At 37.7% G+C, this 23,034-nt stretch overlaps 1 protein-coding gene across 1 annotated transcript; it reads left to right on the forward strand.

Moving 5' to 3' along the window:
* The first annotated feature begins 8,593 nt into the window (after nucleotides 1-8,593).
* LOC580612 (cytochrome P450 2U1) lies at nucleotides 8,594-22,443 on the forward strand. Its single transcript, XM_780660.5, has 8 exons — nucleotides 8,594-8,948; nucleotides 9,670-9,844; nucleotides 11,289-11,485; nucleotides 13,112-13,260; nucleotides 13,939-14,080; nucleotides 16,896-17,095; nucleotides 20,609-21,074; nucleotides 22,010-22,443. Exons 2-8 carry the CDS (start codon nucleotides 9,678-9,680, stop codon nucleotides 22,189-22,191), a joined length of 1,503 nt encoding a protein of 500 aa, XP_785753.4. The 5' UTR covers nucleotides 8,594-8,948; nucleotides 9,670-9,677; the 3' UTR covers nucleotides 22,192-22,443.
* Nucleotides 22,444-23,034: the final 591 nt, after the last annotated feature.

Genomic DNA, 23,034 nt, shown 5'->3' on the forward strand with positions numbered 1-23,034 from the left:
AGTTGACGACAAATTCTTTTAATAGATGTTATTTCAGGTTGAAAATAAAGGATGTGAGTTTTGTCATTCTATTCTACCTAGGTAGAACACCTTAACAATATCCCTTGAAGAATAATGCTTTTGAAGTGCTGCATCCGGTCTTTCTGGTGGATGAGTTGCGTGAAAAGGGGCGATCGGGTAAAAGGGGCGGGTCTGAGAGGTGTCAATACGTATGATCTTCATTTCATGTTGCCTCCCCCTTTATTCTTAATTTTTATTCGGTTGCACTTCAATAGGGGGAATATAACTCCTGTTATACCAGTAGCCACACCACTGTCATGGAGTATATACAGATTTTTCAGAGATTCATTGAATACTAATAAACGGCATTCAGTAAGAATATAATTTAATTGAAACGCGTTCAATTGAGAATCTAGACTTTCTTCATATAGATTTAATTATTTCTTCAACAGGCCACGCATACAATACCTTATTTACATGAATATTTTGGCTTGCGTGAACGTTGTTCCGTAAGTTTGAATGACTTTATGCATTTAATGACCTCTTACCGCCGTCAAAGCCTTTCCATCTTTTTTGCAAAAAACCTTCTGGGCCTATGGCGCAATTATCATGAAATCCACATGCCTTTCAAGGCTGTAAACGTAAATTATGATGCGTTTCCTTCGTTTAGGGAACAACGTTTCCCAATAGATTCTGTAAAGTATTATTCAGTACGCAGCTTTGAATATTGCTTTAATTGTTCACAATACATCTGTTTATCAAACAGTTATATCATCGGGCCATCGTGAGCACAGCAAAATGAAAAAAAGCAAACGTCTTATGTTTTAGCAATCTTGCCCGAGGTGATTTACATAAAGTTTGTCCGGAGAGAGCAATTTGGTTTGGATCATGTGACTGTCGTATATATATTCTTGCCTGGGTGTTTTCTTGGTATTACGATCGTAGGTAGATGTAAACACATGTCATCGGTGTATATATCTACATCCTTCATGCTAAACTGAAATGGGACCCTCTTATTTTAAATATGAATCACATGGATCTGTAATAAGAATACAAAGATAAATTTTAAAAAAGGGTACATTTTTTAATGCGGTCGATGAAACAATCCTGGTGTTCATCTGAAATGCTTTAAATCTTTCATTTAATATTTCACTGATGAAAAAGAGATAAACATGTAACCTAGAATGTTACTGTATTTCTGTTTATCAATATAAAAAAATATTACTAGAAAGTGACAAAACGATTAGGAGTAGTGGTCAATAAAGGCACATGGTTGCATTGCAAAAGGAACAGTAGTTGATAGGCTTTAGAATAATCGTGTATTTTGACGCTTCGGAATCATAAAAAAGGAGGACAAGTACCGTACCTACCGAGTGCTCCCGAAAATGACAAAGATTGGAAAAATGCATAGAGCTTATAGGAAAATGGGAATTCGGTGGCACCAAAAGTTTGTCCAATGTTCTTAATTGCTTCCAAACATGTGTACATGGTGACATTTATAAAGGTATAGTAGAGGGATCTCAGGGGAAATTCGACACCATTCGGGTGTTTACCAAATGACAGGTGTTGTCAGTCACCAGGATGAGCCATTGGTTTCACGACTAACAGGCCTTGCGTAAAGCTCTGCATTTTCCACCAATCGCCCTATATAGGAAAAGGATTATCTTACGTTTCCCTCACCGAGTACTCTCCGAGAGACTTTAGGGGGTATGATGGTGCCACGGCTTTGCTGTATGCAAGACTTTCGTACACCAATTAAGTTTCATCACGTTTGATGTCAGCGAATTATGAACTCCTGCACATGGAAACTGACAATCATCTCCTTTTAAGCAGGGTGTTTCAAGACCTTTACGTGCGGCTTTGCTGCTACGATATTTCTCCATATGGGGATTTAAAAGAATTTTATGAGAAAAGCAGGTCACATTATTTTGTTATCATCTTCGCCAGATCTCAAACTTTCTCATTAAATCTATGTACAGCTAGAATTTCAATTATCATTTCAAACCCGCGGTCTCCATCAAGTTTGCCGAAAAGGAGAAGAAGCAAACTCCCTTGAGTCCATCACTCATCCATCTCCTTCGCAATCAATACACCATCACACAATACTATTAAAGCAAATTCTCGCCCAAAGATGAACTTAATATTTTCTCCTCAATTTGCCCCCCAAACAAAATGAATATAGAATAACCATGCGTAGGAGGAAAAATCCCTTGTCAAATAGTGGCCTTTAACGTTTTTTTTTTAAGAATCATTCAAATAATTCATACAAATACAATTGTAAAGACAAGGTTCTTTGAGCACATTTATATTTTAGAATTATGTGAAACTTCGATGAATTTCTTGTCGAATATGTACGCCTTCAGATTTGTAGAATTTCGACAGAATGAGGAGTTGAAATGCCGTTACTTTATGGTGTTTAATGCAGTAGAAGCAGAAGTAGCAGTATAGTATACACATTATACACTGTCTTGAGAGGTTCTGGTTAAAACTATGCGCAATAACCAGTACCTCAAAAAGAAGGCATGGCATATTTGTTTTATATTCTGCATCAACATTTTATTTAAAACACCCCCAAACACTTTTTCATTGAAATTTAGAAATCTTCAAATGTCAAAAATGACAGTTTTTATTAAAAAAGAATTAAAAATATAAACAAATTATTGAATTAAGATTAGACAAAAAAATCAAATGAATATAATAAAACTCCCAAATAGTACTTTTTAGAGCTACCTTAAAATAGTTGATATATTTCTGGTCATGTGACGAGCTCTCAACCAATCAAAAGCCAATACATTTTTGATGCAGGATATAATAGAGTATAGTTTCTTGTCATAATTTAGAATATTAGTACATTTTAAGAGCCATCCTTACAGGGAACAAGTTGTTTTCTACGATTCTCTTCCACTCTAACGTAAAGAGATAAAAGGAAGTCACAAATGATTTTTCGCCTTTCTCAGAACTCAACCTTCTCTTTAAAAAATAGTCAAAATATCTAGGGTAACAGAATCCCTTTTTATTCAGACAGGAAGATTTATGTCAGTGGTCTATGTTTGAAGGGATTCAATATTCATGAATGCACATTGTCATGAACCTGGGGTCCCCGAAATCTATCTCGTTCTCTATCTGTACCATGTTTCATGTGAGTCCTATATCATGCTATACTGTATTTCTAATGATTCATTCATACCGCCAAACCGACTTTGAACCGACTGCATACCGACCGACTCGTGGCCATAGACGTAATGTAATATTTGCGTTCGATCTGTTATCAGTCTTATCGGTGTGACTAAGGTATAATGCCCCTGTCACGCCAAATTATCCGACACCAGACCGAGAATAAACCGATCAAATGATGACATTACCCAGAATTGCGAAGGATCGCTCCTTGAGGAGACGTTTTAGACACGGTTGATTTAGCAGTGTGACTGAGTTATTACACCAGAGTCACCATGGTCACAACAATGATCCCGATACAAAAACGACTTAAGATCCTCCTTTCCCACAAAAACAACAACAAATGAATACCCCAAACATGCCCAGTGATTAATAATATAATGTCATTTGGCAAGGCATTAATGTAGATGTGCCACTCAATGCCCAAGAGAGAAATGGGGACCCGGTATGACGAAAGCATTCGTGTTAGTAATTGCTTATGCCCTCACGGTGACCATATGGTAGAAGTACTCCCCAGGGAGTGGAGATGGTGTACATTGTGCGTGAATGAATCCGATGACCGGGGTAATGATATATGTAAAGCGCTATAAAACTCCAGAATATTTTTTATTATAATTGGTCTTGAGTCGGTGTGGCGGAGAGACAAAAGCATAGTTAAACGTCACTGACTATCCCTAATGTTTGATAGAGAAAAAAATAACACCGTATGGACAGCAATTTCCGTCTTCCATATCATGGAGTGTCGAGAAAGATTAATCAAGCGTAACAAATGGTGAGCGCCGGGGGAGGGGGGGGGGTGGGGGATAAAGGGGGGATTGAATCGTTATAGTCTTATCCCCATGTTTATTTTTTCTGTTCAATTTTCCGAAATAGTTTTAATTCCAACTCCCCTACCCCCTAAGCAAAACAAAATAATAGTAATAATACTATAAATACAATTGAAGGGAACACTAAAGACATGGATTAGGTAGAAATGGCAATATAAAACACTCGCAAACAGTTTCCTCTTTAATTTTCTATTTCAAACTAAAGACTCATTAGATCTTTTCGTTCCAGATTTTATACAATCATCTACATCTCAGACTGAATACAAAATTGTTGTTCCCTCATTTTAAGAGATGATCAATCTTCTGAGAGACATGATTCTTGACATTTAGCATTAAATCAAATCTCGCGTGACTTTTACATGATAAACTGATTTAGTCTCCATCTATTTAATGACAGCTACATAGGCAATTTTTTCAATCTATTACACGATTTGCCGGGATGAATATCATGATTGTATATTTCATTTTCCTCGCCATTACGACCATACGCGTGCACAACAAACAACACAAGGAGATAACTGGAAATCATAAAATATATCAGATGGGTATCTGTGTATGTGTGGTTTGTCTTCAATTTGAAGGAATGACCAAACATGAACAATTATTAAAGGAGCCATCTTTTCTGACGAACGTTGACGAAAATCAGGGTTCGCCTTTGCGACATTTAGCTACTTTTAACGACGTTTAGCGACAATTATCAACATTTGAGCGATTGTTTACAATTTTTTTGCTAAAGGCAGTTGGCGACTGTTTTTATTACAGCGACTGTAAACAAATGCTAGCGACAGTTTTTGCGAAGATTAGCAACTATTTGCCAATCCTTTGCCCCTATTTGTGAATGTTTGGGACCTTTTGCTAACTCCTGGTACTCAATTGGTCGATTTTATATATGAACCTTAAGGTAACGTAGTAGTTAGCATTGGAGAATCAAAAGGAACTTCAGCGACACCGTCTTACAACCGTTTGGAAATGCTTACGACTGTTTTGCAAAGGCTTACGACTGTTTTGCAAAGGCTTATGACTGTTTTGCAAACGCTTGCAACTGTTTGAAAGAAAAAAAATTCGCAAAGAAAACCTGTTTGCGACCTATTAAAACTGTTTGCAAGCTTTATTGCAACCTTTTACGAACCTGTACAACCTTTTACGAACCCTGGCGAAACCCCAAATTTGCTACATTTGCAAGTATTCGCCGCTCAGTGAGATTAGTCTAATTGTTTGTAATTTGTGCAAATGCATGCAATTTCGGATCGTTTCTTTTATGCATTAGTCTCCTTTCACTTCCCATTAGTTGATGATTGATCTACCACAGCAAGCTACTTAGTGTTTGATTGAAGACATGCATCAACAGTATTTTGTACGTCTTACTCGGTAGGGCTAAATGAATGCGAGAGAATAAGGCAATCGCCATCGAGTGGGGGGGGGGGTGGGGTATAATCTCATTTCCATTTGACTTCCCCTCCCTGTCTCTCTTTACCCCCTCACTATTAAATGATAATGGAGGTGAAGATGGGGAGGGGGGGGGGGTGGGGGGAGGGGGATGTTCGTGCTCCACATACCCCCTTTGTCCCCTCTAGATACGTCCTTGGAAATTTATATTTAAAAATCTATGAACGTTAGAAGAAGAAAACTAATGAGTTGCACTCGCACCGGTTTTAACCGCTGCAAGAGAAGGAAAACAGATCGCGATAACAGTGACAATGATCATAATAATGATAATCGTTTATTCAGAAAACGGGAAACAATGGGGGAAACACCCAGAGCAAAAACACATATATTTCTGGGTTAAATATACAACCATATTGCAGATGTTCTCTAACTTGTCGGAAAAGTTGGTTTGGAAAAATCAGTTCAAAGGGCTCTGGGAGGCAAAATGATAACTGTGGGCGTTGAGTGGTGAAAAGAGGTTAAACAAAACCTAGGGGAAACCAAGGCATAACATGGAGGAAATCTAGCATGCTTGAAGTCCATTAGTTTCTGTATTTGTATACAATTTATTTCCTTTCTGAGTTTCTTCATCGCTTTCGATGATCGTTCTAGAGTGGTAAAGTCCTTAAAAATTTTAAAATGGGGAACAGCGATATTATGAGGATCTTCGGATATTGACCTGTTGAGAAAAAAGGACTTCACGTGATGTTTTTATACCCACTTGTAATTCAACAACACAAGCTGGATTGATTCGATGGCTTCATGATCACTCGCGTCACGACAAAAACATTGGATCAAGCAATGAAGGGGGTCCGGGTAAAAGGGCGGGGGCGATCTGTCTTACAATGAGTCAGGGCAGTTCGTAACATCTTGTCACGTGTTTTATATTTATTTCTTTATCCCCGGCCATCTCTCCTTCTCCCCCCCTCTCTCTCTCTCTCTCTCTCTCTCTCTCTCTCTCTTCCCTCCCCTTTCTCTCTCTCTATCTCCCCCTCTCTCTCTCTCTTGCTCTTAACATAGTTTCAGCATTTTCCTCTTGCCTACATTCGCCTTTTTTCAGTAAATATATGCAATCACATTCTTTACCAAATAAGCGGGAACAATCTAATTAAGCTACGGTCACAAACGTTCGTACGAACGATAATTTCGTACGAATCTCCCTGTTTTTCCATTGTCTTCCCGAATTTCCATTATCTGAAAATCGTTCGAACGGCGTTCGTAGCAGTTCGTAATGGCATTTGTGCCCGAGGCTTTAGATTAAGGCGTGACACAAGAATCCCTTAATTTCTCTCTTTATCTCTATATCTGTCTCTCCCCTCTTTTGCAGTCCCTCTTTGCCTCTGCTTCAGATGTGGGCGCAATAATTCAGTCGTAAAGAGAATACTCATATTTATTAAATTCCACAAACCGGTAATTCCTTCCTTTAAAACACCCCCCTACAAATTGTAACTTAGTGGTGGAATTATAATGGAATATTCATACAGAACATAGTTAGGCTTTGCAAATTCTATCCGCACTCTACATTTTCATTACATTTGTCCGTTTCCATTTTATTATCTCTCTTTACTCTATCTTTTGTCTTTCTGCCTCTGACTTTCTTTCTACTTTCTCCCCCATTCTCCCTCTCTCTCATTCTCTCACTCGTGCTCTCTTCCCCCTCTCTCTCTTTTTCTCTGTAATTCTGCCTTTCTCTCCTTCTCTCCTGTTCTTCCACTTTGTTGGGACACAGTTGGCGGATTTCTTTTCAGTTTGCTTATAAATCATGCGTAAGACATCAGTTTGATTTTAACTTTAGGCAAACACTTTTTCCCTAACTTCTCAAAAAATTCAAAATGCATTTTAGAAAAGAAAAAATGTAATCTGTCATGGATATGGATTTAGAAGGCAATGTTTTTATACTGTTTCAGGCTATAGCTTTTCGTTATAATTAAAAAAGAATAAACATTTATTCACAGATGTTGACGAAGCCCTCCTCCCCCTCCAGCGATTATGACGGGATAAACATTATTTCCTCAAATATCGATTTCTTTTGTTCTTATGTGCTATCTACAATTCCCCCTCTGGTGGTCGTTTGCTTATTGTTGGTTATCGATCTGCTCCTTTTTTGGGGGTTAATGTCTGGAAACTATTTCTCACGTTTCTATTTCATGGATTTGACTGTGCTCTATGCTTTGTAGAATTACCCCCTCTATCGGCTAAGTGTACCTATGATGTTTATCATACATACATACATACATTTATCGTTTCAAGTGTATGTCCATTTGCTGGTTGTCTTTTTGCATCTCCAAACCCTCTAAATAAGCGTAGGAGGGGGGGGGGAAATGACCCCCCTATTAAGTATTTACGGACTCTTTTGATAGATTTGCGATTACCTTCATCAATTAAAATGTATATAGTACTTAACCATTAGAGATTTAATGACGAGCGTAATTAACACAAGTTTAACCTCCCTGACATAATAAATAATAATTAAATAATAAACCATTATTTCCAAATTGATATACCCATTTAAAAAATATTTTACTTGCTCTCGCTTCCTTCCCTTAAGCTAACAATGCAATATAGGTGGTCTATAGACCTTGCTGTTGATTCAGATGATACCCCGTTTCATCTTCTTCTTTTTTGAAGTGCACTATTACGATTTTACAGGCAGAAATTAATTTCTTATAAAGGCTATATATCGTAATTATTTATCATACTATGTTATATATCATTTTGTTCAGCTTTGGAATTTTTTAGTCATATTACTTACTTAAAGAAATCCAATTTCCATTGGCACAGTGTTCAATTTTCCTAATATATATATACCTATATATGTATTAGCTTGCTTCGCTTACTCGATCAAAATGCCATCTTATTGAGCAGGGCATATAGTGTCGCATAATACAGTGCTGAAGGAACAACAAAATACCTAGTAGTTTGTTCCTTCGAAAAATATATATCTGAGTAAAACGGCTAATTTTTATATTTAGGGTTTATATTAATAATCGTTAAATTCCATTGCATATACACAGTGTGCTCCTTCTTTTAAAGGCCTTTTGGCTCTGAAAGAAATAAAGGACTAATGAATTGTTTTTTTTAAATTTTTCTTTAAACGCAGTATTTTTTTAAAACAAAAAAAGAATTATACAGAGTCTGCGAGTAAAGACTAAGGAAGAATATAATGCGCTGAACTATGGAATCTACGGCGTTAGTAGAGCCCTGTTTTCTACACACTCTCCGCTGATACGATTTTGGCGTCTGTCATGTCCCGGGTCATGTCTTCCTCTCTCTAGCTCTCTCTCTCTCTCTCTCTCCTGTCAGAACCACTGTCATAGCTACTTCATTGTCGTCGGCATCATCATCGTCATCATCATCGTATTCATCGTGACCACCATATTTATTCACACCCATGCACCTGTTGTAAGAAATGCGAACACTACTTTAAGTAGCAGAGTAGTGTACGGCAGGGTTTACAAGTTACGGTGTCCGTTTGTGTCCTTGTAAAGTGTTTTCTCGGTGCCGCCACAGTTGATGAATTGGGTACGTATTATCATTTGTAGTAGGTCTATGGTTATTTAACTTTGTCTGAAAAACGCGATTGACCTGTTCAAGAGCGAGCGTCCTTTGTGTATGCGTTTGTAGAGGCATTTGTTTTTCTTACCTGAGTGAAATATCGATCATTAGTTGTGCCTGTGCTATCTCAGTAATGTATTGTAAGTATATTAGACACCAGTAATACGAAGAAACCCCTATTTTGCGATAACAATTAATTTGGGGGGTTATGCAATATAGGGTCTGTGATATAGACTATGCTTCCTCAGAACTAAAGCCCTAACAAGGATGAGTGAGCATTTTGAAAAGCGCGGGTCAGAGCTAAGAAATGTACGAGGCGCCGCGAAACATGACGAGGGTAAATACCAGGGTATTAAAACACCTCCCTGGTAATACATATAGTTAGATACGTATACACAAACGGCTCCAACATGGAAATGGTGTTCACATTAATTTTATTGCGGATTCCATGGTAAAATTTAATGCTGAAAACGATGCCACCGATTTATTTTTAGGGAATCGGTGCCTAAAGTGCCCACATTTTATGCTTTAGGGACCCACCAGTAATTTAATGCATTCTAGAATACATATTCTAGCTGGAAAAGTTTGTTTGATGCAGAACATATTTATCTGAACAGTACGAGCCCTCAGTGAATATAGTGTGATTTGCAAGTTTTATTTACTTTAATCCCACCCCCTCTTACCATAGGTGTTGCCATGGACAGTGTTCCACTAGATCGACTTGGTACTCTTCTCATTGTGACGCTACTGTGTATGGTAGGACTGCGGTTCTTAATTTCTTGGATCAGAGATGGGAAGAAAATAAAGCTACCTCCTGGCCCAACTGCATGGCCTCTAGTTGGGAGTATACCGTTTCTGATCAGGTAAGGGTACTCAAGAAGAAATACCAACGGGTCAATAACCTTACAAAAGCACTTTAAGGGCATCTGAGTTTTTTGCATTAAAGGGTAAAAACCAAGTGAACATCGGGTAATAACCAACCAATTTGACCTAATGAGAGGCATTGTATCTCTCGCGGGAGGGCATCTTTTTCCATTTGTGAGGCTTACCTTTTTGTCGCAGAAGGGGAACGCCTGATGTTTGAAAAAGGTAAGGGAAATAAGCTCCTCCAACTCCTTTTGTCAAACCGTTGACAGCAATGATTGCGATTGAAAAGCGAATGCTATTTCGACCAAGTCATCGGAGAGAAAGCCATAATGGCATTTCGGGAGCGAGGGAAAGTATTTCGGAGTCCGAAATATTATAGCTGTTCACCCCGTTTTCGTCTTATTTCTTAGAAACGCAATGCATCTGATATCGTTATGAAAGGGGTATCAACTGAGAGCATGCCAGATCGATGATGACAGGCAAACGAATTATGTATGAGGAACATCTGTTCCATGTCGGTATGTGCAGTCGACGAACTATTAGCTAGATCTGTCCTTTGCATATGATAGTATAAAGACCCTGTCACTGGTGACTCTGTGACGGTAATTTCTTTTGCAAACTATTATGATCTTGTACATTGTTTTTCTCTAACCAACCGAAATCTAACCAGAAAGAAAGAAAAAAATCATGGAATTGTGTTTGATGCTATGATACGTCATCTACGATCATTACGTTTAATTTGTTTCAAATACGTTTGCGGATATGCCATGGAAAGTTGAAATATTAAATCTGTGGAGAGAAGGAAATACTACAAAGCAATGTGGTTCGCCGCCGTAAACAGTCTCGATTGGAAAATAATGCGGATGGATGCTGTTATAGCTGCACTACTTAATATGAAGGACGATACCAGCCTTGAACATAGTTATTTAACAGTACTACATATATTTTTAGAATATAATTGAATAAAAAGAATGAAATGACACACAGCAGGGATACACAAAATGAACAATATCAAGAACAAATATATATGTGTATAAATCTATATTCATTTATTTATTTTCGGTTTTCTCTTCAAATAATTAAATGATTTCCTTTAGCGCCCTCTCTTGTTATATATAATGAGGTTTAAGAACGTAGTAGTAGTAGTAGTAGTAGTAGTAGTAGAAGTAGTAGTAGTAGTAGTAGTAGTAGTAGTAGAAGTATGAGTGGTACGAGCGATATAAATGATTTCAATAGTAGTAGTGGCAGCTGTAGTAGAAGTAGCAGAAGTAATTAGAGTCGCATTAGTAGCAGTATCAGCAGCACAGTAGTATTAACAGCAGCAGAATGTTGTTTGCAGTAGTTGTTTCAGCAGTTGTTTGAGATATATTTTACCAATTACTTATCAGTACATATATTCAGTTTATTTAATCTCCTTTCCTTTCTGTTAACCATCTGGAGGTCGAAGTTACCGCCCCTCGATCTTCTGACCGCTCTGGCCGACGACCACGGGGACATTCTGCGCCTTCGTATCATGACCACGGAGGTGGTCATACTGAGCAGTTACGACATCATCAAAGAGGCTTACAATCATCCCAACCTCCAAGGCCGTCCCAGGATAGTACCGATTGAAGACTACATTGGTCGTCGAAACATAGGTGCGGTATATTTCCCGACAAAAAAACAAACAAACAAACGAACAAAAACACATGCAACTAGCCACACCAGATGTATTGTATGTATTACATTTATTAAACTTCATTGATGTGCATCAATAATATGTTTATAAACATATAAATCATATTATAATCAATTTACAATGCAATGTGACAAATCAAAATTCTGTTTGTAAAAATATATCATATAAATCAATTTACAATGAAGTGAAGCAAAGCAGAAAGAAAAATATATTCAGCAGACAAAATCCTTTTTCTTCTTGTAATAACATGACACATAATGCATTAAGTAAATATAGTATAATGTACCATAATATATCAGAGGTTTTAGATATATCAAACCTAATATAGCAATTTTCTAAATAAATTATAAATTAATATAGATGAATACATTCAGGCTTGAAGCAGGTACATCGCGTCCTGTAGTCGTGGGTAATATCGTTCATAACCCGATGTCTCAACTTTAAAATGCTGAAAGACAGCTTTCAATCGCATATCAACTCTAACGCCAGCTATACCTAACCCTAGCTATACCTAACCCTAACCCTAGTCCTAACCATACTTAACCATACCTAAGCAAACTGCCTTATTAAGGTCCAACTCTATATATCTCTGAAGAAATTTATCTTGCTGAAATGTCGCTGAAACAAACATTGGGTTAACATATTATTGAGTAATAAAAGAGATAATTATGATAATAATAATACGTTTTGTTTACCCAGGGTATGCATCATCAGTATTAATACTGTCCTGCCTAAGTGCCCTGCAATCACATTATTCTTCCTACCGGGTACCAATTTACCTCACCTGTATGGAGTGTATATTAATATCTTGCCAATATACATTAGTGCCGAGACGGAACTCGAACCGCGAACCATGAGATCCACATTCCCGTGACGTATCCACTAGAACCCGACCGGATAGTTCTCCCGGGGGTACTTGTCCTAGAGGATGGTCGCCGTATGGGGAAGTAACCGGGGGTAGTTGTTGGGGAGGTAGTTGACAAGGGGTTAGTTGTCCGTGGGTAGTTGTCCTAGGGGTGGTTGTCCTAGGGGGTATTTGTCTAGGGGTAGTTGTTCGGGGGTAGTTGTCCTAGGAGTAGTCGTCCTAGAGGGTGGTTGCCCTAGAGAGTAGGTGTCCTAGGGAGTAGTTGACTGGGGTGGTTATCCGGGGGTTGGATGTCCGGGCTTCACTCCAACGGGCAGGCTGCTGCACACTAAACCTCATATCACTTGCGTTGTAACCTGCAGTAATCAAATATTTGACATCGATTAGAAGGAAAAAACGGCAATAATTCCACGCTGTGTTTGCTCTCTACATTTTGCATTCCATTTGTACACTCTCCTGACGCCTCAAGGACTGCAACAATCTCTGACGCAGGACTGCGACAATCTCTGAAGCAGGACCGCGACAATATCTGACACAGGACCGTGACAATCTCTGAGGCAGGACCGCGACAATCTCTGACGCAGGGCTCCTTCATCAGTTGAATCGGACTTCGCGTGCAACGGGCAATATACAATTGATAATCAATGATAATATCAATGTCGCTTATGGTCCATGTTCATAACGAATGTCTGCCTTTTTATCATCAATGTTTGAATGCAGGAGTGGCGGGTTCGTCGGGGCCTGTCTGGCGAGAGCACAGGCAATTTGTCTTCTCAGCGTTCAGACATTTTTCTACCGGACCGCAGAACATAGATCACATCATTCATGTTGAAGCCAGGACGCTAGTTTCAGAAGTCTCTACGTTGTCGGTAAGGAGAATTTTTTACGAAATTAGTTTGTAAATCAATCAGGTCACAGTATAATTATATTGCAATTTGTCCTCAATGGGATCGCAGTCGATTGTGCGTCATGTCTATTTGACATTGAGGGCATTAGATAGATGTGTGACAAAGGGAAGATCTATATTGAAACAAACACTTTTCAGTCTATTTGACATTTAGGGCATTAAATAGATGTGTGACAAAGGGAAGATCTATATTGAAACAAACACTTTTCAGTCTATTTGACATTGAGGGCATTAAATAGATGTGTGACAAATGGAAGGCCTATTATTAAACAAACACTTTTCAGTTGATTTTACATTGATAGCATTAAATAGATGTGTGACAAATGGAAGGCCTATTATTAAACAAACACTTTTCAGTTGATTTTACATTGATGACACTGGATAGATGTTGACAGAAACGATACGTATTTCAGTTGATGAATTCTAATCGTTCCATAAATACAGTACCTTGAAGATATGTTGATCATCCTACATGAAGCGATCTCTTTCAAGGAGAAATAAACAAGATGGAAAGTCTTCCCGCTATATACTGTATTGTTATTTGTTGTGCTATTGAGACAATTTATTCATCGATACGAATCTCTCTCATTTATCATTGGTTGTGGAATCTGTGATGACTTTTTTTTTACCTTTACCACAGCGGAAGCCATTCAATCCACACAAGGTTTTGAACAATGCTGTTTCAAACGTCATTGCTGTTATGCTCTTTGGAAAGGCCTACAACTACGCTGATGACGACTTTAATCAGTTGCAGGAAATCATCAACACCAACCTTCAGGAGGGTAAGATAACTAATAAGATAAGTAATACACCCTTTCACGTTACCAGTAGGCACTTGGCGCGAAGGTTTCAATGGTAAAAGTCAGTGCTAGCCACATCCGGGATCTAAATAATCCTCATAACTAAAATTTCTTGCTCACTTCCACCTCTTGAAATGTCAAAATTTCAATAATTATTCTATACTCTCGAAAATGGGTGTTTTAAAACATTACTCGATGCAAAATTCATGCAAGTAAATGCATTCAATTAAAAATCGCTTGGGAAACTCATCCTTGATTTGTCGCCTCGTCCGAGTTGTCCTTAATGCCATGTCTTCCGACTTAGCACTGACCTAACCTTACAGATCTATTCCGGTCTTTTCTGAGACGCTGGGACCCCGATGTAGCACCATTCGGAATGATAATAACCAGTTTGGATCTGCACCTGGAAAAGACATTTCCTGAACCACTCCGATCCGTAATTATATTATTTTGTATCAATTGTTAGAGACAGAAGTTTTGTCCGAGCATCATTTAGTATGAAATGTACATTTCATAACGTATAATTTCCGTAAAAAACAGAGTTTTAGCTGTGATGGATCCAGCCTGGCAAACACTTTTGTTACTATCTTTTTTTTAACCAACCGATGTCACCTATATATGTAGATAATGTGAAATGCGAATTCCATTACCCGGTGTTTGCCAATATTTCACTAAAAACACAGTACATAACCACTACCTTTTCACCGAGGAAAAATACAAAATTTCTGTTAAAAACACAATGAACACGCACATGCGAGCGTATACAGAATTAAGCCAATTTCTAAGAATTTCACTGCGAGAACACTACATAATACCTTTGCAGAGGAGCTCGGGATAGATTAAATCTATCCAAAAATCTATTTAAAAAAAGATTAAATCTCATTTTCAGCAACATAAAGACATTCGTACAGGGATGCATCTTATTTTTAAAGATTTGTTAATACATTGATGACTTTAAACCTCTAATAAATGATATTTTTTAATTACATCACCACTATCTTTAGCATATCGCGCAAGTATTTAATCCTTTTCTCACGGGAGTGGGTCAAAGTGTCTTCGCTTGAAAGTAGGTCAAAATCTTATGGTTTCTTCTTGTGTAAGAAACAATGAAACCATGCAAGGCTTGGAGGAGTATACATTGAATACCTCGTTGAATGAAACCTTTTAAGCACTACACGCCCTCAAACTCTTACAATTATTCTTCTAATTGCTAACCGTTAATCCTGATAATTGTCGAAACCATTGAATCTGAAGACATAAACTTTCCCAAAAAGCAGATCAAAGTTAGTCGAAATTTCATGTTCTAACGATTTCTGACCGTGGGATAATTTGATCATCGTATCAGATTATTCTGTATGTATATCAACATGATTTTCTGAGTTTGCAGTATGGCGGTGTGACCAAACTTCACGGGTGTCCGCAGATCACGGACGGTCAAAATAAACTGTTTGTTTTCGGTTTTCATTTTCCGGGACATATGCTATCGAGTGATCTCGATGCAGCAGATCGAGAAATAAAACACTTGACTATAATAATAATAATATAATAATATATTTTTTTTATAGCGCTATATCCAATTTAAAAATGATCAAAGCGCTTTTCAAAGCAAAAAAATCAATGAATTATGATACAAAATCTAATGCAGTTAAATACAATGTAAATAGGTATGTATTTAGATGCTTCTTAAAAACCTCAACTGACATACTACAGCGTAATTCACAAGGTAACTCACAAGGTAATTCACAAGGTAACCTATTCCCTGACTATAGAGAGTGATGGATGAAAGCTTGACTAGTAACTCTTATTAAAGCATAAACTATATGGTTTTTTTTTACCTCAAAATGCTGAAAATTTCTCTATATACCGGATGTCTGCTTAACCTAGACATTTGTTCAATATCTTTAAAGCGTATCTGCCATAGTTTACAGGAGGGATTAGACTGCCCTGCAAGGTCACTGGACAGGTGGTTATCTCATCAACTCAGCTTTCAGTTAACATAAGAAAAACGGTCACCGATTAGGCATGGTTTGTTATATAGAGGGCGCAAGTAGCTACAAGTAGGGCAGTGAGCCTTTAAATGATTGGCTTTCACGGTGTTCTTTTAAGATTTCGAAACCATAAAAGATTTAGTAGGTGGAGTTGTAAAGTCACATGAGAAAACATGTCTTTTCTGCAGACGTAAACATTTTGAAATATTTATATAATTGTGTCCTCACAATTTTGCTATGCCAGGAACTTTGATCAACAAGGTTATCTTCCTATATTGTTTACAAGTTTACCTTGAGTTTAAAGTATGGCTTTGTGACCAAACTTCGCACCTGATCTAAAGTTGCAGATCCGGTCGGACACAACCTTTTGAATAATTGATTAATGAAGATTCCAACGTTCTGGCACAATTTATAGAAAGAGTGAACCAAATTTATTTGTTTAATTATTTATCCATTTATTTATTCATTATTACATTTGCTCATATATTAATATATATATATAGGCCTATAAATATGCATACTATATATATATATATATATATATATATATATATATATGTTTTGATGTTTAATAATGTGAAATGAAGCCGAAAGAACATTACACATTGTCAGAGGGATAACAAAAAAAGCCATTATCAATATAAACAATGTTCGGCCCCCATTACAATTGTCGACGATAGGTAATTTTTGCAAACCTGGAGTTTTGTGAAATCCTGGATCTTTCCTAGTTCATTTTTTCTGTTATTGGCAATAATCTTATTGTTATTATTATCAATATTATTTATTCTTTCAATTGTTCTTTTTCGTAGCTGCCTCGGGAGGGATTTATCTCTTCATTCCTTTCTTGGCGAAGGTTCCATTCAGCCCGGCCAACAAAATCAAGCAAGGGATTAAGAGATTTACCGACTTCACGAAGAAGATCGTCAATGAACACCGACACGTTTTCGAGCCCGATCATCCGCGTGACATCATCGATTTGTACCTGAAGAAAATACAAGAAGATCATGAGGTTCGTATATTGATCTTATCGCATACCCCCAGTCAAACTGATCGGACAGACACCAGAGCAAACACCAAACCGAATCCCAACCCTAAGCCGAACATAAACGATGAAAACCCATAGTAATAACTAACCCGCAGTCTATAGATATGATTTAAAGCAATCGTCGCCAGAAAATAATGGTCGGAGTGCGACCAAACAAAAATCCTTTTCCCGATGGCCAATATATTGGCTATTGCCGTTTGGTGCTGCTTTTGGCGTGTGACAGGGGTATGCAATCCGCTGATCCACTGATCTTTTTCAGTGAGGTACAAGGGTCTTTTGTGCATCTTTGTCATAACCCCTTCTCTCCTTGCGGCAGACAGCGCTGTGAGCTCTCACGGATGTACTTCCGTTAACGTTTGCTAAGGGCTATATTTCGTCAGATCTATATCGAAGGGTGGCTTGGCGAAATTATCGTGACAGGGCGGACAAAAGCAACAAATTAGGCATAAAACATGTTTTTGAGATTTAATCTTTACAAAAGAAGCATAAATTTGTTCACAGAGTAAATTTTTGAGAGCATTGAAAGTATCCTTTCATATTTTAAAATAACAGTGGGTTTAAAGGTACTATGCCACTTTTGCAGCCAACCTCAAATTCTGTAGAACTTTGCATGAATTATGAATACGTCATGTATGTCCTATCTGTGAAATTTAAACATTAGCAGTGTCCTAATATTCAAATTATGCAAGGAAACCCGTTTACTTGCTAGACTTCACTGTCAGACACTATTGAGGGACTGACTGGCTTTTTTCTTCTTTGGTAATAACATACATAAAATGAGCTGTAAAGGGTACATGAGCATTTGTCTACATCAATTAACCCACTTCTTGTGATGGCCAAAATTAAACTGATTGAATCTTTGCGCAGCATAAAACGTATGACCATTCGGTACAATGGTCTGAAAATCAAGACTATTTCCTATTGGCTCTATAGCTCCTAAGTCGATTTGACAACTAATAGTCGTCATTTTCCCCACTTTAAGACATTTTCAAGCCCCACCTTTTTAGGGAAGTTCTAAATTAGTATTATCTTTCAAATGCCGTTGGAATTTAACTTTTCATTTTTTGGCCTGCAAATGGGACATTATACCTTTAAAAAGATATTTAATATTTGTTAATAAATAATGTAAAGGGCGCCTTAATTTGTGTCCCAAAAGATTACTTGTACCGTGTGAGTCAAAAAAAAGTTTACACCTAGAAAATTGCTAATTATTTTTAAAATCATCTATGAACAGTAAATTATTATACATCTTCTCAAAACCCACCTTTTTAATCAGTTATAGTTTACTGGAGGCGCACACAAGTAGTTAATTCCATTCAACTCAATTGTATTGTATTGCATTGTATTAGTAATATTTCATTTTACTTTGTTGCTTTTAAGGTATTAAACATGTTGAATAATTAAAAGTTAGACAGTACCACCTGTGCGCTTAGAAACATCTGTATAAAGCGCCCTATAAATGTTATTATTATTATTATTATTACATCTTATGAAAGGGTGTTTTATCCCAAATCATTTTTGTGTGGTATGTGTTCATGCTTGGATGAACAGGTGGCATTGTTTGCGAGAGTGCAAAAATCGACTTGCGCCAAAATGATGCCTTCAGTATGTATTATGTTGGGATTAGCGGAGTGAGAGAATGGATTGAATGTATCAAATGAAAGCATGGTATTATACAACTAGGTAGTAATAGCTAATGCCCGGGGGCTCATTTCGGCTTCGGCTGCTGTTTTACTTGCGCTAATCCATGAATCTAGGATATAAAGTAAATTTGTGCAGTTGATGGTAATTCAACACTATGCCTTTTTCTGCTCATTTCGCATTCGCTGTCTACACAACGTTCCTATCACAATTAGCATCATAGGCTGCGCCACTCGCTGACGTAGTGTCAGTGGCGTAATGAGCAAAAACTTTTGGGCTTTTGGGGGTCAGAACAAAATCCTTATCACCACTAAGTAGCATAATACAGGGGCGGCAGAGCGTCTTCCAAAATAGGGAGGGGTCACCAACAAACAAGGGCACGTTCTGGAAAGCAGGGGCACCTACAAAAGGAAACATCAACAAAACCTTCACCATTTTAGACATATACCCCTACATCTTTATGATTGTGATTAAACTACCAGGGATGATATCAATATTAGTTTTTTTCTTTACGTGGTACAAGATACTGTTTTATCATTAAGAAACATACTTTGCAGTTAGGTGTGATGGTCTGAATATTAATTTTCGAACGAAAATCTTATAAAGAACCCCCCCCCCCCAAAAAAAAAAAAAAAAAAAAAAAAAAAAAAACCTGATGAGTATTAAGCACAATCTAATGAAGAAAGACTGAAAAGTTATTTTATAAGTAACATAATTATAACATCTATAAATGCGAGCGAGCACAGCGAGCTCGCTCTAGGGAAAAAGGGCTCTAAGTCGCCTTGAACTAGGGGTTCATGTTATGGAGAAAGGAAAAGTAGGCACTTATCAAAAGGGAAAAGGACAGTTATTAGAAAAGAAAAGGTGCTTGTGTCAAGGTAAAAAAGGCAATTATCAGAGCCTGAAAATGGCACTTTTTTCACCGGGAAAGGCACTTGTCAGACCGTAAATGAGGAATCTGTTGAAGGAGAAAGGCACCTATCAGATTTTAATAGGGGCATTTATCAGATGTTGATAGGGCGTTTAGGGGAGGGGGAGGGGCTCATATAACAAAGGAAAAGGGGCACCTTATCTGAAGGAAATATGGTACTTATTAGAAAGGAAAAGTGGCACGTAACAAAATAAAAGCTGCACTTATCAGAGTCGAAAAGTGGCACTTATCAGGGATGAAACGTGGCGTTTAAGAAAAAGTGAAGGGGGTTCTTATTAATAAGGAAAAAATACACTTATTAAAAAGGAAAAGGAGCTCGGGTCAAAATAAAAAAAGGGGAAAAATATCATGGGTGTAAACTAAGGGGAATTTATCGCACGTAAACAGACGTACTCACCAGAGATGAAAAGAGAGGCAAAGGACAGTTATTAGAAAGAAAAGGGGCAATTGTCTTATGTAAAAAGGGGCTTTTGGAGGATAACTGAAAAAATGGGGGCACATTGCACATTGCACAATACACAAACAAAAACCGTCAGGCTAGATAGTTCACAGTTTCGTTATTTAATGTGTAATATGAAGGCAATATAGGCCAAAATATTTACTTAAAAACGTATTTTGTTTGGTGATACACATGGTGTTTCATGCTATTGCGCTCCGTTGGCAATAACAATAGAACGCTGTTTTGAGGTAGTGGATAGTCGGTCTTGGCCTGGACTAATTTTGCCATTTTCATATTTAAGAGCTGATTGGAAATTGCTAAAACAGCTTTGAACATAATCAGAACATTTCTACAGTGTGAACCAGTTTAATTAGTCGTTAAAAAATTGCACCACCAAGTGTCTACGCAATGCCAATGCCAGACCGTTTTATCATGTCATTTCTCTGCTTCTTTTTTCTCCTTCAAGGGAGGCATTGAATCTTCATTCGACGAGACAAACCTTCATGTGTTGTGCGGAGATCTTTTCGGGGCCAGCACCGAAACAACAAACGCCTCCCTCAAATGGTCCATCCTCTACATGATGATACACCCCGAGGTCCAGACTAAGGTGCAAGAGGAACTAGACCGTGTCGTGGGACGAGACCGGCTCCCAGAACTAGATGATCGTGCTAGTCTTCCCTTCACTTTGGCAACGCTACACGAAATCCAACGCATGGGACACGTGTTTCCGCTTAGTATTCCGCATGCGTGCACCGCTGATATGAGATTGGCTGACTACGATATTCCAGAAGGCACATTGGTCGTGTCGAACCTTTGGCGGTTGTCACGGGACAGCAGACTCTGGTCTGATCCGGATGAATTTAGGCCAGATCGGTTTCTGAATGAGAGTGGTGATTGTATTAAGCCAGAAGCACTCATCCCATTTAGTATTGGTAAGACGCCATTTTTAAGTACTGTAGTATAGTAGAAGACTTCCTTACTTGGGAGTAAATGTAAATCACAACAAATATTCAGTGCAAGTTTCGGGTCCGACAAAGAATGAGAAATTAAAGATTTGTAAAAAGGTATTAAGATCACTAATGATATCTGAATTTTCCTATGAGCAATACTACGGTCACTATGTGTGATGCGTGACTCATTGTCATGGCAGCAATGTATTAATAAATAGGATTTGTTTAATTTCAATAAATAGGATGTGTTTAATTTCAATAAATAGGAATTGTTTAATTTCAATAAATAGGATTTGTTTAATTTCAATAAATAAATTGTACGTAGTGGCCTTGAAATAATATGGACTCCCCTGCCTTAAGATAAATAAATATTCATTCAGATTTTGCATTCGAAGCAACAGTGAAAAGTACTACTATTTAATCATGAATTTTTATGTCTGCTTAGCAACAATATATTTATTAATCTGTAACTTGTTGTCACTTCATCCACACTCTATCTTTCTCTCTTCCTATTTAACTTTCTCTCCCAATCTCTCTTCAGTCTGTACCTTTCATTCTTCTCATGTCTTTGCTGTACTTTTGCATAACCCGGAACCCCCAATTTTATGTCTTTTGCCTGTACTTAATTGTCAGGGTTCACAACGCATCAAGCTTCGCATGGCCTGGAGCCCTGGCGATTTCTGTTAGAAATTAAGTTTATATTTCTGCATGTTTGTTTTAATGTTTACTGATTGTGTCATGTATTCGGAACTGAAAAAAATAAAATAAAATAAATGAAAGTGTAATAGAAATTTATTTTAATACCCTTTATTTAATTATTCATAACTTCTTTGTCTTCTGACTATTACAATTCCACACGATATTTATTCCTTTCTCGTATTTCTTTTAAACAATTATTATTTTGTTGTTGTTTACAGGAAAGAGAGTGTGCATTGGAGAGTCCATCGCGAGAAAAGAGATTTTTGTCTTCTTCTCAAGCCTTCTCCACCGATTCCACTTCTCTATCCCCGCAGGCGGCCGTCCTCCGTCGCTCCAGGGTCGGCTTGGACTTGTCTATGACACACAGGATTACATAACATGTGCGTCTCCGAGAACGTAGATGTCTGATGAAACAGTACAAGAGGAAGAATTTTAATTTCCTTTTGTCTGTCATGTAATCAGATTGGCTTGACCTCCTGGGCGACGTTTCACCTCGCTGCCTACTTCGTGTGACCTTTTAGCGTCTTCCGAAAGCGCTATTATAATTATTCCGCTAATGATCGCTAAACGCCGGAAATACGTCGATTCGAACATACCCTAATTAGGTCTTTACACATATACTGCAACGACCTTTGTAGATGGGGGTGGGAGGGGAGGGAGGGGGGGGGGGGGGGGGGGGGGGGGGGGGGGGGGGAGGGTGTTCGTCATATATACATCTGGAACGTGACTCCTGCTTCTATTTCAATGATACATATTCATTATTTGTATAGTTAATGATCGCTAGATAAAATTGCAGCGACGTGTAGAAGTAACTTCGAATTCATTTTGACTTTCTAGCATTCTACATTCTACTACAACAACAACAACAACTACTACTACTACTGCTTCTAATACTACTTCTTCTACTTCTATTACTACTACTACTACTATTACTACTACTACTATTACTACTACTTCTGCTACTACAACTAATACTACTACTCCTATTTCTTTCTATTCATTTTTGTTTATCGGTAACACATTGCATATTTATATTTATGTTCATACCTGTATTCCAATTTAAAATGTCTAACCCCAACATTATGTGATAAATTTTCATATCGTACATCAGTACATACCACCTAATAAATACAACTTCTAATACTACTAGGGTGATCACACTGCCTGTGCACACAGTCTGCCCCATGCACATGCACACACACAACAGCAGTCACTTGGTAGAAATAGCAATTTTCATAAATGA

The sequence above is a fragment of the Strongylocentrotus purpuratus genome, unplaced genomic scaffold, assembly GCF_000002235.5.
Source record: "Strongylocentrotus purpuratus isolate Spur 01 unplaced genomic scaffold, Spur_5.0 spur5_scaffold_10, whole genome shotgun sequence".
NCBI lineage: Eukaryota > Metazoa > Echinodermata > Echinoidea > Camarodonta > Strongylocentrotidae > Strongylocentrotus > Strongylocentrotus purpuratus.